Consider the following 19,432-nt stretch of genomic DNA (forward strand, 5'->3'; position numbering starts at 1 on the left):
TCCCAGAACAATTAGTGACTCACCAAAACAACAACAACAACAACAACAACAACAACAACAACAACAACAACAACAACAACAACAACAACATGATGAAGGCAGTGGATATTATGAAGATGAAGTCAATAAATCCTCAAACAACAACAACAACAGCAGCAACAACAATGAAAAAACCACAACAACCACAACAACGGGTAGCACCATACCAAAATCTCCTTCACATTCACCATCCCCTTCACCATCCCCTTCACCATCCCCTTCACCATCAAATTTATCATCAAATACATCAACCACAAAACCAATATCCTTCACAAAAAGGGTTAGGGATGATGATGTAGCTGGCATAATAACAAATAAACAAGAAAATGAACAAAAACCAAAATTATCAACACCTGTTAAATTATTAACAAATAGATATATTTTAAATACTGATAAATCAATTCAAATTTATCAATATGATGTTGCATTTAATGTAAGTTATTTTTTTATAATATGTATATATATTCTATATTAGATAATGAATTATTAATGTTAATATAATTTCAATTTAATAAATATTTTTATCTATACACCTATCTATATATATATATATATATATATATATATATTTAGCCACCATTATTTAATAGATCAAAAAAATATGATATAATTTCAAGTTTAACAAAACAAATTGGAGTAAATATTTATGATGGATCATCATTAATGTATTGTAATAGTAATACTATAAAAGAACGTTCATATGAAGTTGAAGATGATATAAAAGTAAAGATAACATTGATTCAATTATTGGATGAATCAGCGGTAATTCAATTTTATAATGTTTTCATGAAAAGAGTTATGAGATTATTAGGTTATTCAGTAGTTGGTAGACAATATTATAATAGTCAATTATCAAAGTCGATTGAACGTTCAAGTTTAAATATTTGGCCAGGTTATTTCACATCAATCAATAAAATATGTGCTGGTGTTTCTTTATTAGTTGATGTCTCTCAAAAAGTAATAAGAAGACAATCAGTTTTATCAACTATAAAAGGTGGACATAGTGGTTATGGAGGTAGTGAACGTGGTGGTGGTGGTGGTGGTGGTGGTGGTGGATTTAGAAAATCAAGACAAGAAATTGAAAATGAATTAACTGGATCAATTGTAATAACATTATATAATAATAAAACCTACCGTATTAACTCGATTGATTGGGATAAATCACCAATGTCAAAGTTTAGTACAGATAAAGGTGATGTTTCATTCATTGAATATTATAAGATAACTTATGGCCGTGAAATTAGAACTATGGATCAACCATTATTAGTATCACGTTCAAAGGGTAAGAATAAGGATAATGATGTATTTCTAGTACCAGAATTATGTAACTTAACAGGTATAAGTGATGAAGATCGTAAAAACAATTCAATGATGAAAGAATTATCTGAACATATCAATGTAGAACCAAAGAGAAGATTTCATACGATTCAATCATTTTTAGATTCGATAGCATCAAGTGATGTAATTAAGGAACAAACTTCAAAGTGGGGTCTATCATTTCAATCTCCACTAGAGGTAATTGCAAGTCAATTTCAACCACCAATGAAGGATATACCACGTTATAAAAAGTTGAAAGATATTTGGGCAGTAATTGTATCTGAAGATAATAAGAATTGTATCGATCAGTTTGTACGTCTAATGTTTGAAAAGTTTACAATGGAGAGACCAATTGTAAGAGTAATTAAACACAATCCAATGGGAAGAGATTACTCTATGGCAATTAAAGATTTGGTAGAAAGAGATAATCCATCATTCATAGTTGTAGTTGTAAACGGTGTTAAAACTGATTTATACAATTCAATAAAGAGAACTGCAATATTGGAATGCAAGGTCATCACTCAAGTCCTAACGGTTAAAACCATAACCAATCAAAAAATAAGTTCAATATTTTCAAAGATCACCAATCAAATCAATGCAAAAATTGATATTCCACCATGGACTTTAAAAGAGAATTCAAATTTTGGTATTCCAAATTATACAATGGTAGTTGGTATTGATGTTGGTCATAATACCGATAAGGAATCAAGATCGGTTGCAGCTTTTTGTGCTTCAGTAAATCATAGTTTTACAAATTTTTTTGTTGCATGTAGTATTCAAAAACAAAATACTAAAGAGGTCATTCATTCATTGGGTAACTCTATGAATTGTGCTTTAAGATCTTATTATGCAAAGAATGGTCGTCTTCCTTCAAATATTATAGTTTATCGTGATGGTGTTAGTGATGGAATGCTCGATCAAATCAATAAACATGAAGTATCATCAATTAGGGAATCATTCAATCAATTACCCCAATCAATGGGTCCAAAACCAGCTTTAATCTATATTGTTGTAAAAAAACAAACTCACCTTCGTCTATTCAATATGTCAAGAGATCTTGGTAATCCTGATCAAGGTGTTGTTGTAAATAAACCAGTTACAAAAGAAAGATGGTATGAATTCTTTTTAGTCTCTCAAAGAACTCATAAAGGTACTACAAATCCAACTCATTATCATGTACTTCAAGATGATACAGAAATTGAAATGGAATCTTTACAACAATTAACATTCAATTTATGTTTTCTTTATTTCAATTTTGATCAAGCAGTTTCTGTACCAATGGTATGCCAATACTCTCATAAAAGTGCACTTTTATGTGGTAAATCTTTAAATGCTACTACTCCAGATGAAATGAGTAATCATTTATTCTTTTTATAAAAAAAAAAAAAAAAAAAAAAAAAAAACAAACAAAAAAAAAAAAAAAAAAAAAAAAAAATAATAATTATATCTTTTGTATAATAGCAATAATTAATAATAGTAATAATATTAATTTTTTTTTTTCAACAAAGATTTATCACAATAAATTGAATCACCAAATCTTGGTGATATACTTTGTAAATACTCACTATAAATTTCCAAATCTTTCCAAACCTTTTTTTTTTTTTAGTTAAAAATTGGTTTTCGTCCAAAATTAAAAAATGAAATTTCCTTAAAATTAGTTTTTTTTTAAAAAAAAATAAAAAAAAATAAAAAAATAACAACAAATGAAAATCAAAAAAAAATGAAAATTTTTTTTTTTTTTTTTTTATTTTATTTTTTTTTTTTTATTTTATTTTATTTTATTTTTTTTTTTTTTTTTTTTTTTTTTTTTTGGAACATTGTAATTGGAAAATGTCAAAAGAATCAAGAATATTTATTGAAATTAGTGAAAATATAATTGATTTAAATTATTGGTATAAAATTGTATCAGATGATAGTAGTGGTGCAACCTCATCATTTTTAGGTACAACAAGAAATGAATTTAAAGGTAAATCAGTTGAAAGATTAGAATATGAAACCTATGAACCAATGGCAATTAAAGAGATTGAAAAAATTTGTAAAACTATATTAAATGGATTTGAAAATGATATTAAAAAAATTGGTATTGTTCATAGAATTGGTAATGTTCCAGTTGGTGAATCAAGTATATTAATTGTAATTTCTTCTGGTCATAGAAAATCATCATTAGAAGCTGTTCATTATGCTATTGACACAATTAAATCAACTGTACCAATTTGGAAAAAAGAATTTTATACTGATGGTTCTGAGAATCAATGGAAAGGAAATTGTGAATCTTGTCATTTTAATAATAATAATCATCCTCATTAAATAATTAAATAATAACAATACATGTATATATAAAAAAATAAAAATTAATAAAAATGAGATAATTATATTTGTAAATAATTTAATTTTTTTTATTTTTTTTTTTTAAAAAAAAAAAAGATATTTTTATTTTTTTATTCTTAAGGATAAAAACAAACCACCACTTGTGTTTAAAATCTTTTTTTTATTTTCATTTTTTTTTTTTTTAATTTTTTTTTTTTTTTTTTTTTTTATTGTTTGAATTTCATTATTTTAATTTTTTTTTTTTTTTTTTTTTATTTAATTTTTCTAATCATTTAAATAAAATATTTTGTAATAATAATAATAATAATAAAATGATTAATAGATTATTTTCAATTAATAATATTAAAAATGGATCAAAATTTTTTAGTTCATCAACAACAGTTGAAACTAAACAACCATTAGTTTTATTAGAAAAACATTTAGTAAATGGAAAATATACAGGTATTCAAATTGTTAAATTAAATAAACCAAAACAATTGAATGCATTAACATTTGAAATGGGAGTTGATTATAAGAAGGTGGTGGATACATTAGCAGAAGATAAAGATTTGAAATGTGTTGTATTGACAGGTGAAGGTAAGGCATTTTCGGCAGGTGGTGATTTAGATTTCTTAATTGAAAGAACTAAAGACACACCAGAAAACAATCAAAGAATTATGGAAAGATTCTATAGAACATTTTTATATATTCGTTCATTACCAGTACCAATCATTTCTGCAATCAATGGTGCAGCAATTGGTGCAGGTTTCTGTTTAGCTTTAGCAACTGATATTCGTGTCGTTAGTAATAAAGCACCAGTGGGTTTAACATTCACCAAATTAGGTATTCATCCAGGTATGGGTGTAACTCATTCAATTACAAATATAGTTGGTCAAGATGTTGCATCCTATATGTTATTATCAAGTGATATTATCAAAGGTGATGAAGCTCAAAGATTAGGTTTAGTTTTAAAATCGGTTGAATCTGATCAAGTTTTACCAACTGCTTTAAATCTCGCTGAAACAATCTCAAAAAATTCAACTATCGCTGTAAACTCTACAACAAAAACTTTACGTAATAAATATAATTCAGATTTAGATAAAAGTTTAACTCGTGAAGCTGATGCTCAAAGTCAATGTTGGGCTTCAAAAGATATAGTTGAAGGTATTTTAGCAATTAGAGAAAGTAGAGATCCAAAACATAATTATTTATTATTTGATGATCAAAAATAAAATTAATAAAGTTTGTTTAATTAAAGTAAACAAAAAAAAAAAAAAAAAAAAAAAGATAAATACAAATTAAAGTTAACTTTGTTTTGTTGTTTGGTTTTTTTTTTTATTTATTTTATTTTTTTTTTATTTTTTATTTTTTATTTTATTTATTTTCTTTTTATAGTTTTCTTTTTTTGAACTTTATTTGGAGTTGATTTTTTATGAACTTGAATATGATTTAAAAAAGTTGGTTTTTGTCTTTCTTCTCTTTTATCTAATACAATTTTAGATTTACATCTCCACATACACCAATATGGATCATAGAAATAATCTTTTAGACGAACTTGTTCTTCTTTAACTCTAATATCGATGAGTTCTTCTTTATCCAATAAACCAATGGAAGAGATAATAACAGGTGTGTTGGTATCATTAGTATTTGGCATTTCAGGTACAACCAAATCATCATTAATACCAGTTGAAGAGGAATCTTCAAATTCTTCTATACCATCTTCAGTTGAATGTAAACCATCGAAATAGAAATAAAAGTATTGTTCTTCCTCTGGATCGAAATGAAGTATTGGTTTACCCAATTGACATTCTCTACAAATAAAAGGTTGGGTTGAACATTCACGAGTACATGGTAAGCCAAGACAATGTAAATGAAAAGCTCTTAAACAACTACCTTGACAGACTATCAATGGGACTGGTTGAGTTGACATTGTAATGATATCACCACTTGGAATAATGTTACCATTGGCATCCAATGTTGGTGGTGGTGGTGGTTGTTGATATGGAATGGGTGGTTGTTTACACATGTCACATACCAATGCAACAATCTCTGATTTATATTGTGCATCGATTTCACATTGATGTAAATGTTGTTGATATTGTTCTTCAAATTCTTTATCGAGTTCCTCAACTGATTCCATTGGATCATTGCTATCGTTGGCAGCGATTGCAGCATTTACAATCTCCATTACATTTGAGAAAACCAATTTAATATCTTGATAGATGATTTGATAATCTTTATAGTATTTAGTAGTTAATCTCTTTTCAATTGTACCTAAATCCATTGGATTCTTTATGTGATCTTTATATTTGGATTGATCGCCAAATGGTTCTCTAATTTGTTTAGTTCTTGTATCTTTCATTAATTGTAAAACCATTGATTTCAAATGATCAATCATTAATTCATTCAAAATTGGTTTAGTAGTTTTAACTTTTGGACGATAAACTTGTTTTGCCCATTTTTGTTGTTGTGCAATATGAGCTTGTTGAATTTGAATTTGAAGTGCTTGTTGTTGTCTAAATATTTGTTCTTCTTGTGTTAATTCACGACCATCTTCACCAATAATTGGTTGTTGTTGTTGAATTTGTTGTTGTTGAATTTGTTGTTGTTGTGGTTGTTGGTGTTGAATTTGTTGTTGTTGATGCTGTTGTTGTAATTGTTGTTGTTGGTGTTGTTGTTGTAATTGTTGTTGTAAATACTGTTGTTGTTGTTGTTGTTGTTGTTGTTGTTGTTGTTGTTGTTGTTGTTGTTGTAAATATTGTTGTTGTTGTTGTTGTTGTTGTTGTAAATATTGTTGTTGTTGTTGTTGTTGTTGACGATGTTGCATTAATCCTAATGACTGTTGAGATTGAGGTGTATTAAAAATATTATTTATTAATTGTTGTGGAGTTGGAGTTTGTTGTTGTGGATGATGATTTTGAACTGGTGTATGATAAATATTATTTATAATTGCAGATTTAATTGGTGTAATATTACTAATTGGTTGTTGTTTTATTGGTGTTGGGAAATTACTATTACCATTCATCATATTATTTCCATTTGAAAGTGGGGTACCATTTTGATTGGTTGTATCATAACCCATATGATCACCCATTGTCATTGGACCACCCATTGGGTTATTTGATCTTTGACGTCTTGAATCTTGTTGTTGTTTAATATAACATTTTTTACATTTACTTGCACGTGGATAAAATTCTGATAATGGTAGAATAGAATTTGTATTCCACCATTGTTGATGTAATGGGTGTTGACATGCTTGATAGTTTATTCCTGGTTGTTTCTCTACTTGTGGTATATCCATTGGTTGTGGTGAATGTTGTGCTTGTGCTGCTGCTGTGGCCGCTGCTGCTGCTGCACGTATTGGTGTTTGTTTAGATTGTTGTTGTTGTTGTTGTACCTGTTGCTGTTGTTGTTGTTGTTGTTGTTGTTGATATTGATATAATAGTGCTTGTTGTGCTTGTTGTTGTTGTTGTTGTTGTAAATAGTGTTGTTGCTGTTGTTGTTGGGCTTGTTGTTGCTGTTGTTGGGCTTGTTGATAATATAATTGTTGTTGTTGTTGTTGTTGTTGTTGTTGTTGTTGTGCTGCTGCTTGTTGCTGTTGTTGTAATAATTGTTGTTGTTGTAATTGTTGTAATTGTTGTGGTGTAAACATCATTTGTTGAGAATAAGGTGCGACCATTGGTTGTTTAACAGGTGTCATAATTGGTACGCCACCACTAATGGTACCACTTGATACAATTGGACTAATTGCTGATAGTTGTGGTGGTGCACTTACACCTTTATTATTATTATTGCTATTACTACTAATTAAAATGGGTGACATTGCATTAATGTTTGCTTCAATTGAACCATCTGAAGAATGTTGTTGTTGTTGTGCAACGGCAGCAGCTTGTTGTTGTTGTTGTTGTTGTTGTTGTAATAGTTGTTGTTGTGCTTGTTGTTTTTTACTCTCTTTAACTGGAATTATAGGTGAATGATTAATATGTTTAACTCTAGTTGGATCAACTGGATCACCATCTTGTTCATGTCTTGAAATGTGACGACTAAAGTTGGCTTGTAATGATTTATTACAATTTAAAAAGAAACATGTATAGAAACCCTCTTCATTTTTATGAAATAAATTTGAACCATACTTTTCCCTTTGATAATTCATTAAACCTGGACCATCGGTTTTCATCAATGTATTGGGTGTTGGTGGTGCACTACCAATTGGTGGTGTTGTAACAATGGTTGAATTTGTCATTGTTGGTGTAATAGCTGATGCTTGAATTGGTGATGTCACTAATTGTTGTTGTTGTTGTTGAGCTTGTTGTTGCACTTGTTGTTGTTGTTGTTGAGCTTGTTGTTGTTGTTGTGTTTGTTGTAACAATGGATTTATTAATCCAACCAATGGTGAATGTAATTGTTGTGAATGTAACATACCTGTTGTATCTGTACCTGGTAATGGTAATGGTAATGATGTTTGACCATACAATCCATTATATAAACCATATGGATTCATTTTTTTTCTTTTTTTTTTTTTTTTTTTTATTTATTTATTATTTATTTAATTAGTTTAGATTGAAACTTTTTTTTTTTTTTTTTTTTTATTAATGTAATCTTTTTTTTTTTTTCTTTATTTTTTTTTTTTAAAAATTGTTTATTTGATTGATGTATGAATATTAAGAATATTATTAAATACTAATAAATATGATATTAAAAAATAGTTTGTTTTATTTTATTATATTTTTACAAATAAATAAATAAAAAAAAAAAAAAAAAAAAGTGTTTAATTTAATTCCAAAAAATTTTAAAAAATGCAAAATGAAAAATAAAAATAAAAATAAAAAAAAAAAAAAGAGGGATCGATTTCAATTCCCAAATGTTTTTAGTTTTTTTGTTTTTTTTTTTTTTGTCTTTATTTATGTGTACACACAACAAAAAAAAAAAAAAAAAATTTTTAAAAAAAAAAAAAAAAAAATTGAAAATTTTGAAAAATTAAAAAATTAAAAAAAAATAAAAATAAAAAAAATAAATATTTTTAAAGGAAATTAACGGTCATAAGAAATTGAGGCGACATTTAAATTTTCCATTTTTTTTTTTTTAAAGTGCCATTAAAATATCCAAATAAAGGTTTTGGAATTAAACAAAAGAAGATATTTTTTTTTTTTTTAGAATTTATAATTTTTAACTTTAATTAGTATTTTTTTTTTTTTTTTTTTTTTTTTTTTTTTTTTTTTTTATTATAAATTTCCTAATTTTATTTATAATACTATTATTAATCAATTAAAATAAATTCAATTAAAAATAAATCTAATAAACCTGGATAAATTTCGGAAATAACATTTTTTAATTGATCTAAAGTCATATTCTCTTGAATTGCATGTGTTTCATTTAAATGGTCAAAATTAATTTGCGAAACTGATAAAATTTTAATATTACAAAAATATATATTATCTTCATATCTTGAAACTCTAACTATATCACCCTCTTTAAGATCACCTTCTCTTCTAATTGTAATTGTTTTCTTCTTTTCTAATATGTCTTTTTCAAAACGTTTGTAAAATGTTATTTCTTTCATTCTAACTTTTTTATTAATCTTTCTAAAATAATAAAAAAAAAAAAAAAAATGAAAAAAAAAAACAAAATCTATTTTTAATTTTTTTTTTTTTTTTTTCATTTTTTTTTTTTTTTTTGTGCAAAATTGTCTATTTAATTTATTTATAAATTTAATTTATATTCAAATAATTTTTTTTAAAAATTAATTTAATTTTTATTTTTTTAAAGATCAGTTGAAATACTAATTTCATTCCATTGATTAATATCATCTAATAATGAATTGAAATGAAGTTTTGAATCTTGAATAGCATCATAACCAAAGAAAATATTAGTTGGTAATGGTTTATCTTGTTGATAAAGTTCAAAAATTTTTACGATTGCATTTGCAAATTTATCATGTGAACCTCTAGTAGTTTCAGCTAATTTAAGGAAATCTTTCAATGAATTATCAATGCTTGATAATGGATGATATTCGTCGATTGGATTTTCAATGACTTTGAATTTCTCTTTATTTGTAATATCAGGTCTGAAACCACCTGGAGATAATAATAGTACTTTGACATTAAACGGTGCCAACTCTTTGTTGAGTGACAATGTCAAGCCGGTGACAGCGTATTTGCTGGCTGAATAGGACGATGTCTTACCTCTAGGTCTGTGTCCTAAAATACTAGAAACGTTTAATATCAAACCTGATCTTTGTTTTCTTAAATGTGGTATTGTCGATCTAACGATATTCAACACTGCGAAGTAATTAACGTCGAAAATTGCTCTTGCCTCTTTATCACTCGTCTCTTCAACATTACCCAATTGTGAATAGCCTGCATTATTAATCACAACATCAATATGGCCAAATGTTTTAATGGTCTCTTTAACACCCTCTTCTACACTCTCTTCATTTGTAATATCAACTTGAACAACTAATAATGATTTAAATAAATCAATCTTATTCTCTGTTTCATAATATTTTTTAATTTCATTTTCAACTGTTGATTTTGATCTTGTAAATGCTGAAACTTTAAATTCTAAAAATAAAAAAAAAAAAAAAAAAAAAAAAAAAAAAAAAATTTAAGTTAGAAAAATAAAATAAAATAAAATAATAATAAAATAATAATAATACTTACTATTGTCTAATAATTTCTTAACAATTGATAAACCTAATCCAGTTGATGTACCTGAAACGAGGAATACTTTATCAGTGTTTTCTTTTTGATTAGCAATAATTGTTGGTTCCATATTTTAAAAGTTTTTTTTTTTTAATTAATAATATTTATTTATTTGATTGATTGATAGATTGTTGATTATATTTTTTATTTAATATTTTATATTTTATATTTTATTATTTTTTTTTTTATTTAAATAGTTTTTTTTTTTTTTTAAAAAAAAAAAAAATTTTAAAATAATAATAATCATCACTTGTCAGAAGATTTAGAAATAATAATATTCTATTTGACCCGTTACCAAAATTAAAGACAACAAATTCTTTTTTTTCTTTTTTTTTTTTTTTACATGATCTGAAAGAAAGTTGTTCTATTCTATTTTTTAAATATTTTGTGCATGTTCCCAAAAACCAAATTTCAAATAAAAGAAGAAAAAAAAATAAAAAAAAAAAAAAATAAAAATTAAAATTTTTAATATATTTGCCAACCAATACAAAAATTAATAGCTCTTTATTATTATTTTTTTTTTTAATTTAAAATATATTATTATTTTTTTTTCTTTTTTTTTTTTTTTTTTTTTTTTTTTTTCTAAAAAAAAAAACACAACACATAAAATGATAGAAAATAATGATATAATTATAAATAATAAAAATAAATGTACACTTCATCTTAAAATTAAACCTTTTATGTTTAAATTGTAAATTAATTCCATGTTGTATTATATGTACATATAGTAAAGGTCATAAAACTGATCCGTTGGAATCTGTAACAACATCAAATATTCTTTAAATTAATTTTTTTTATTTATTTTTTTATTGTTTGTTTGTTTGGTCAAAAAAAAAACATAAAAAAAAATAAAAAAAAATAAAAAAAAAAAATTTTTATAGAGTTGACATAATTTGCTAAAAGCCAATAATTAAAATAATATACTAGTTTTGTAAATATTAATTTTATATTAATTGTTGAAAAACTATTTTTTATAAATAATTTATTATAATAATTATTGTGACGAAAGACTACTGTTTTCGTTAAAATTTTCATCCACACCTTGTTAATAAAAAGATAATTATCAAATATTAGTGATCCTGCAAATTTAAGGTCAGTAATTTTTTTTTTTTACTGCGCTACTGTAGTGAAATTAAATAATAAAATTCACTACGCTGGACAGTGAAATTTTATTGAAGATTCCCTATTATTTTAATATTTTTTATTTCAAATGTTTCAAGTGAAAGTTTAGAAGATTTGGGATATGAAAACTTAGAACTTTCAACATTTATTAATGATTGTAACTATGATACCCAAAGATGTAATATTACAGTTTATCAAAATTCAATTTTATATAATTCATTCTCAGAACCAATATTATTTGGCAGATATACATTTTTAAGAGAATTTATAAATGATAAAAAACCAATTTATTTTTTAGGTTTGGATGATGCAGGTGTATGTAATTTATTATTAGAAAAATTAAAAAACATAATAATAATAATTTAATTGACATAAAAATAATAATAAGATTATAGTGTATAGATCTAACGAGTTAAAAGAAATACTTGATGGTTTAGATGTAATTATACGAAATCAAAAAGGAAACCAAATCTCTTATTTAAGTTTTTCAGAATTAAATAGAGAATCTGCAGGATATGATATTGATCAAAAATATACAACAACAATACCAGGTCCGTACTTATATCATTGTAGAAGATCAGAATTAGAATTTGGATGGAAAATATTTGAAAATTGCCTTGCAATTGGTGATAATAATGAATTTAATGTGATAACTTACTATGTTCACAATATGAATCCTATAGTTTTAAATTTTTCACAAATCTATGAAAATTATACAATTAAAACAAATGAAACTTTAATAAGTAATACATTTACTGCAAAAGATATATTCTCATCATTTTATTATTATTGTACAAGTGATATAAATAATCAAGTATATGTAGGTTTAATATTTAGTAATGTCTCATATCAGTTTACATCAAATTCAACATGTTTAGTTAAACATATTAATGAACCATCATGAAATTATTCCAATATAATCGGTATAGTAGGATATAAAGATTCAATATTAATATGTGGTAATCATCAATCAAATAATAGTTTAATTGTATATTCATATAATTTTACAAATGAAAAACAGTCATTTGTATACTCTGATAAAGCTAATATCACTCATGTAATTCAACTTCAATTTTCATCACCAAGATATTGTCTATTCTTTTCTGATAAAACAAATTCTTCAATATTATTCGATATTTACCAAAACAAAGTAATAATAAATCATAATCACCTTAATTTAAATATTTCACGTCATTTACATGAAAATAGTACAAGATCAATAAGTTATTTTATGAATCCCAAAGAATTCACCAAAAATGTTAGAAATTATACAGAACCAACAAATGCACCATTAGAAAACGATATTCTACCTAATAACTATGTTAGTGATGAAAATAATTCTCCAACACTCACTGTATCATTTTCAACATTAACCATTTCCTTATTACTTTCTTTTATTAATATCCTTTAAATAAACTACTTTTTATTTTAAACAAACATTTTATTTTTTAAACATTTAAACAATTTCTATCATTCTATTTTTTTTTTTTTTTTAATTTTTTTTTTTTTTTATCTTGTTAGCAATTAAACCAATATTGTTTTTTTTTTTTTTTTTTTTTTTTTTTTTTTTTCTTTTTTTTTTTTTTTTTTTTTATAATCAAAGATAAATCTTTTATTGAATGGAATTTTTATTTTAATTTTATTTGTATACATTTTTTTTAATAACTCAATTTGTTAGGCTATTTTTTTTTTCAATCTGTTTATACTCATTTTAATACAAAAAAAAAAAAAAAAATAGAAATAATAAAAAAACCAAAAATTATATAATCATATCAGCAGTGAAATTAAATAAGTTTGTAACAAGATTGCGAATTTTAAATTTTTTTGATCTGTAATGAATTAAATTGTTTTAATATTAATAAGTTTTTAATAATCATAATATTAAAAATAGTAATAATAATAATGATTGACAATTAAACAATAATCAAAAAAATAATTAATTTGTTTAGTTTTATATATTTTGGAGTTTTCTTTCAAAACTTCTCAGTCAAAAATATAACAGTTAGCTAAGCCCCCTATTCCAGAAAAATACGATTTTCATCCTCCTTGTTAATTAAAAGATGATTATCCAATATTGGTAATCCTACAAATTTTGAGAAAAATTATCTGGATAAGTCCAAACACAATTTTTAATTTATTTATTTTTATTTTTTTTATTTTTAACATTCCTTTGTGAATTGTAATTATAAATATTACTTTTTTTTTTTTTTTTTTTTTTTTTTTTTTTAATTGAATAACTTTACCCTCAGAACAATTCAAATATAAATGGATGTGTTAGGAGTTTAAAATTTTATAATATATTTTTATGTTATATGAAGGTGTATGTAATTTATAATTAGAAAAATAAAAAAACAAAATAATAATTCAATTGACATAAAAATAATAATTAGATTGTAGTGAAGTAGGCTATTGCCAATGAAATAAGACTCTAAAAATTTTTTAATAAAAAAAATAAATTTTTTTTTTTTTTTTTTTTTTTTTTTTGATATAAATAAACTATTGTAGTATACAATTAGTATGTTATTTTTATTTATTTATTTTAGGTTTTTTAGTTTTTGTGAATTTAATATGGTATGTTATTTTAGATTAGGTAATTAATAATTAATTGGTGGTGTAATTGTTGGAATTGGTTCATTTGTGTTAATGCTCCATTCTTTTTTAAATTTTTTGATGGTTTCGGACCATTGGGTTTCTTTTTGAGTTTTTGTGAGGTTGTTTTTAATTGAGTATTGGTTAAAGTTTGATAAAGTTCTTGAATATTCCAATCTTATTAGCTTGTGCCATTTTGATTTTAATATATCATAATCTAGTGTTGTGTTGTTTATTTGGTTGTTCCAATTATCAATTGATTGAGTTATATTGATGTCAAATAATGATTTGCATAACCATATCCATATTTGGTGAATAACTAATGAGATTATGTTCCAATATGCATGTGTTCTGACTAGATCAAGATTTGTGTTTATATAATTCCAGTTGAACCTGTATTTTTTATATTTTGCGTTTTCTGCAAAATGAAAATTAATATTGATAGTTGGATCTGGTTTAAATGCTTTGTTGTTTGTTTGTGGTTTATAGATGAGTGTGTATAATTTTGTTGTTTGGTTTTTTGTTAGTGACCAGTTTTTGTTTCCATTGCAATTTTTATATATAAAATATTTTAATTTGTCGTGGTTAATGAAGTTGATTGTGTGCTGACAATTGAAAAACAAATGACCATAGGGATCATTATTCATTTCATTGTTGCAAATGGGGCAAACTTTGTTGTGTAGATGATTAATCGGAAGACATCTAGCATGGAATCTTTGCATTGTATCTCGGCCTTTTGGATCTTTTAATTTTTGAATTTTGACAAAAAGTTGGTCGTATGTGTATTTCCATAATAGTTGTATTGATTGTTGGTGCGAAGTAAGAAGTAGATCTGAATATTTCTTGCCAATATAGTCTTTTGATTTGCATTGGTGATTGTTTAGTATTGTCGAGTAGATTTCTTTGAGTGTTGGTGGTAGTGAAATATTATTTGTGTTTAATGTTTGAGAGGGTTGGTTTTTTGTTAATATTGGTTGTAGGATTTGAACTTTATCTTTTAGATGTCCAATTTGAGTTGCATAGTTTTCCCATTCTTTTTTGATTTTTATAAGGTATGGAGAAGAGATTGATTTGTTGATGATTTGATCCATCCAACTTATCATGTATATTGAATTGTTTGCAGATTTATGCATTTGTAAAAATCTGTTGTATATCCAAATCTTTTGAGCAACTTGTCGTAATTGTATATTCCACATACCCCAACCACCTTCTTTTAATGGTTTTAATGATCTATCATAACACATCAAAGGTATTTTTGCACGTGAATGGATGGTTGATGTGTTGTTTTCAATGGAATTGGTATTGAGAGTTGGTGATTCAGAATTTGCGGGAGAATTCATAAACCATGAGATTAATTTATTAATTTGAATTTCTTCATCTTTTGTAAATTCTTCAAGGTATGATAAATATGTTATTGGTGATAGTGAGTAGGTGTTTATGATGGTTGTTTTTGTTTTTAATGTTGTGCCACTAGTTTTCCATAGCACTAATGATTTAATCAGTGTTTTCATTGTTTCTGGTAATTTCCTATGTAAACCATTATGATTAAAGAAATAGCCAAGAACTCTTTCTGATTGATCTTTTTTGGTTATTGGTATTCTTTTTGATTGTGGAATGTTGTTTATTATGTGTTTATCAGTGATTTTGTGGGGGTTGATTTCTATTATTGCACTTTTGTCAAAATTTAATGATGATGATGTTGAAGCGCAGAAATTATCGAAATGTTTGATTGATTGTTGTTGTTGTTCGTAGTTGATGTTGTATGTTGTAGAGTCGTCTGCAAATTGGGTAAATTTGATTTTAATTTGTGGATTGGGTGAAATTGGTAATCCAATTATTGAATTGTCTGCATTTATTGTTCTTGCTAATATTTCAATTACAATTACAAATAAAGTGGCTGAGATTGGGTCACCTTGTTTTACACCTCTTTTAATATCGAATTTTCTGGTCGTTTTACCATTAATTGAAATTTTTGCTTGTGAGTCAGATAATAGCTTGTGGATTAAATTTATTAATTTTATTGGTATACCAATATGAATTAATGTTCTTTTAATGCTATCGTGAGAGATAGAATCAAATGCTTTAAAGAAGTCAAATAGTGTGATGATACCAGGGAGGTTTTTAGATTTGAGGTAGTTGATTAATTCATTGATGTTGATGATGTTGTCTATGATGAATCTGTGGGGTACGAAACCAGTTTGGTTGTTGTTGATGATGAAAGGAAGTATTCTCAGAAGACGTGCATTGATTACTTTTGAGAGGATCTTGTAATCAGTGTTTAGAAGTGTAATGGGACGACGATTTGATATGAGTAAGGGGTTGCCTTTCTTGTATATTGTGTGTATAAGACCTTCTGTGAATTCTGTTGTGATGTGGTGAGGATTTTCTAGTATATCGTTGAATAATGTAGTGAGAATTGGTTTAACTTGGTTTAAATGATTAATGTAGAATGCATTTGTAACGCCATCTGGACCGGGTGATTTGTTGGGGTTACAGGTTTTAATTGCAGCTTCAACTTCATCTTGTATAAATGGTGAGTCTAAACCATTCCAATATTCATTTTTTATGATGGGCCATGTGTTTAGCATGAGCTGGTGAGTAATTGGACAACATATTTGTAAGCTATATAGATTTGTGTAGAATTCAACAAACGCATTTTCAATTTGGTCGGGGTCGGATGTAATGATGTTACCATATTGGATTGATTCAATTTTTGCATCTTTTGATCTTTTGTTTAGTATTGCTGATAGATACTTGCTAGGTATTTCTCCATTTATATGTTTTTTTAATATGTTTGTGTGGTTTTGATGTAATTTGTTTTTGTTACATATAATATTGTATTCAGCGATGCATTGTTCTTCAAGATGTTTGAATTTTGCTGCTTTTTCTAATAGTATTTGTTTTGCACGTTGAGTTTGTTTGTCTTTGTTATATTGATAGTTTTTTAGAGTTTTAATAATTTTTGATTTTACTTTTGACCAGTTTGTAAATTGATTGATTGATGTGTTATTGTGATTAGTTATTAAATGATTGATAATATTGATTGCTTCATGGTCATTTGCAGTACCAGGTGATAATATCCATCTTTTCTTATGTTTATTTATTTGAAAAGGTGAAGAAATTGTTGTTGATATTGGATTATGATCTGATAATGAAGATGGAATTTGGTGGACTTGTGTATATATATTTTCAGGGTCTATTCTATTGTATTGAGTATATATTCTATCTAATCTGTTGCCATGTGTATGAGTTGGAGTGTTTTTAAATTCACCTTGATCAATTAGATGGTGTTGGTATGTGTAGGATTGGATAATATCATCTAATAGTGAATTGTCGTTGTGGATACAGTTGAAATCTCCTGCGATAATAGATACATGTTGGGATTGGTTTGGTATTGGGTTTGTTGAGTGGTTGTGGAGAAGTGTTTGTAGTGAAGTTGCATATGAATTCTTTTTGATGGTATTATTTGATGCTGGTGCGTAAATTCCAAGAATACCAATTGGTAATTGATTTGGAAATATAACGTCTGCTAAAATAGCTCTACCATCAATTGTTGATATGTGTTTGAGTTTGAGTGTGTTTGGGTTATGGTTAATGATGATTACACCATTTCCTCGTTTGGTGACAGAGATGATGTGATCGGGAAAATCATGTTTAAGTTGTAATGGTGATGAATTGAGTTCAGTGAGTATTGAGATTGTTGGACGAGGTGGAAGTTTTGAAATAAAGAGTTGTAGTGTGTCAACAGCTTTTTGGTAGGAATTGTGTTGATTGTTTGGGTTTTCAGTGAATCCTCTACAATTCCATGTTATAAAGTTGATTTTTGAGCTTATACCTTACTAGGTTTGGCAGCACCAGTATTGACTGGTTGTGTAGTCAGGGAATTGCTGCTTCTTCTTGTATTTATTGTATTTGGAGTTGGTGCACTTGGTTTGTTTGGTTGAGATTGTAGAGGTTTTTGTGGTACAATTGTTGGATCGGTTGGATTGCTCATTGATAATGAGTTTTTCCCGTTATTATTATTTGAAGAATCACTTTTGTGTGAAATTTCATTATTGTTTTGGGATTGATTGTTAATATCAAGTGATTCATTTAGTATAGCTTTTGAACCACTATTTTGAAGTGAGTTATTATAGCGATTGGAATTTGCAATTTCGTTGATTGGTGGGGTGTTAATGTTGTTTTTTGGTGGTTGATTGTTTTTGTTCATGTTTGGGTTTGTGATGGCATTTTTTATAGTTGTTGCCATATCTGCATTTTTTGCATGTTGAATTTTGTGTTTAGTGACACTACGTGTTGCAGCTTTGATATATCTTGTGATACCAGATGGTTGTTCGATCTTTTGATCAACAATGTTGTGTGTGTGATCAATTAGATGATATGTTATAATGTAGCTTTTAAACGCAACAGCATATGAGTATGTGACAGTAAATGATTCAATTGATGTACAACTGGTGAATTTAGTGAGGTTGTTTGTAATTGCATCGTTTGCATGTTTGGGTGAGTATGTTTTAATGAATGTTTTAATGATTGCATAATCATTTGATGATATATCGAATCTATAGTTGAGTTTGTCGATATTTAGTGCAAGTTGGTTTTGAAGGTTGATTATTGAAGTTAATTTATCAACGTTGCAATTTACGAAGGCAGTTGCACCAATTATTTTGAATGCTGATGGCGACAGTATATCTTCGAAGAGTTTGTGAATGTTTTTGTGAATTTGTTGAATTCTTGTGTCATCTTTTGAGGTTAATTCTTCACGGATGTGTGGTTGATTAAAGTAACACTTAATGTTGATGGTGTTATTGTTTTTTTCTAAGAAAGAGAGTGGTCTTGTGATTGATGGAGGTGCAATGATATCTAATTGATTATCAAGTCCTTTGTTTAGTGAGAGTTGGTTTGTTGGGGTTTGTTTTTTAGGTGTGTCGATTTTTGCACTTTTGTTTTTTGTTGTTGAGGTTGTGGAGGTATTATTTGTATTGGTTGTGTTGTTATCTGTATGATTTAACTGTAATTCAGTTGAGTGATGATCAGCCATTGTTGAAAAGTATATAGGACGATAGCCCTTGCTTTAATGAGCAAAAAAAGGGTAAAATTAAGAGGAATGAATGTGGCGGTGAAGATATAACAGTGATTTATTTATTATATGTATAAATTCTCGTTTATTTCTTTTAATCAAAGGAATCGAACCTGCGATCTGATCCAAGAAAATTTTAATTTTTGCGTATGCTGGGAATCGAACCCAGTTCGCATCCGTGGCAGGGATGCATCATACCACTAGACCACATACGCTTATTTATGAAAATTGAAAATATTTATACTAATTCCACTCAATTTTGGAGATCGAAAAAAACAAA

General features: G+C 26.3%; 7 protein-coding genes and 1 non-coding gene across 8 annotated transcripts in view; 3 read left to right on the forward strand and 5 right to left on the reverse strand.

Moving 5' to 3' along the window:
• The window catches only part of agnC (argonaut-like protein), a gene marked incomplete at both ends in the record, with an annotated part of 3,767 nt that extends 1,034 nt beyond the window's left edge, over nt 1-2,733 (forward strand). The window contains 2 exons of the mRNA XM_640353.1: nt 1-472; nt 613-2,733. The exon at nt 1-472 is cut by the window's left edge and continues 1,034 nt beyond it. Coding sequence (XP_645445.1) covers nt 1-472; nt 613-2,733 — 2,593 coding nt within the window. The remainder of the gene's footprint in view (nt 473-612) is intronic.
• Nucleotides 2,734-3,186: 453 nt separating this feature from the next.
• Nucleotides 3,187-3,663, forward strand: mocs2l (molybdenum cofactor synthesis protein 2 large subunit; the record flags this gene model as incomplete). Its single annotated transcript, XM_640354.1, has 1 exon — nt 3,187-3,663. One exon carries the CDS (start codon nt 3,187-3,189, stop codon nt 3,661-3,663), a length of 477 nt encoding a protein of 158 aa, XP_645446.1.
• A 332-nt stretch (nt 3,664-3,995) lies between these two features.
• DDB_G0271866 (hypothetical protein) lies at nt 3,996-4,895 on the forward strand (the record flags this gene model as incomplete). Its single annotated transcript, XM_640355.1, has 1 exon — nt 3,996-4,895. The coding sequence occupies one exon, from the start codon at nt 3,996-3,998 to the stop codon at nt 4,893-4,895; it is 900 nt and encodes a 299-aa protein (XP_645447.1).
• A 146-nt stretch (nt 4,896-5,041) lies between these two features.
• On the reverse strand, nt 5,042-8,164 carry DDB_G0271886 (PHD zinc finger-containing protein; the record flags this gene model as incomplete). Its single annotated transcript, XM_001134607.1, has 1 exon — nt 5,042-8,164. One exon carries the CDS (start codon nt 8,162-8,164, stop codon nt 5,042-5,044), a length of 3,123 nt encoding a protein of 1,040 aa, XP_001134607.1.
• Nucleotides 8,165-8,920: 756 nt separating this feature from the next.
• Nucleotides 8,921-9,223, reverse strand: DDB_G0295809 (UCP029143 family protein; the record flags this gene model as incomplete). Its single annotated transcript, XM_002649143.1, has 1 exon — nt 8,921-9,223. One exon carries the CDS (start codon nt 9,221-9,223, stop codon nt 8,921-8,923), a length of 303 nt encoding a protein of 100 aa, XP_002649189.1.
• A 200-nt stretch (nt 9,224-9,423) lies between these two features.
• Nucleotides 9,424-10,434, reverse strand: DDB_G0295807 (short-chain dehydrogenase/reductase family protein; the record flags this gene model as incomplete). Its single annotated transcript, XM_002649144.1, has 2 exons — nt 9,424-10,223; nt 10,323-10,434. 2 exons carry the CDS (start codon nt 10,432-10,434, stop codon nt 9,424-9,426), a joined length of 912 nt encoding a protein of 303 aa, XP_002649190.1.
• A 7,470-nt stretch (nt 10,435-17,904) lies between these two features.
• Nucleotides 17,905-19,113, reverse strand: DDB_G0271954 (hypothetical protein; the record flags this gene model as incomplete). The annotated part of the gene is made up of 1 exon (XM_640336.2): nt 17,905-19,113. The coding sequence occupies one exon, from the start codon at nt 19,111-19,113 to the stop codon at nt 17,905-17,907; it is 1,209 nt and encodes a 402-aa protein (XP_645428.2).
• Nucleotides 19,114-19,296: 183 nt separating this feature from the next.
• On the reverse strand, nt 19,297-19,367 carry tRNA-Gly-GCC-3. The gene has a single exon. It is a non-coding gene; the product is annotated as a tRNA-Gly (tRNA).
• Between the last annotated feature and the right edge of the window lie 65 nt (nt 19,368-19,432).

The sequence above is a fragment of the Dictyostelium discoideum genome (assembly GCF_000004695.1).
Source record: "Dictyostelium discoideum AX4 chromosome 2 chromosome, whole genome shotgun sequence".
NCBI lineage: Eukaryota > Evosea > Eumycetozoa > Dictyosteliales > Dictyosteliaceae > Dictyostelium > Dictyostelium discoideum.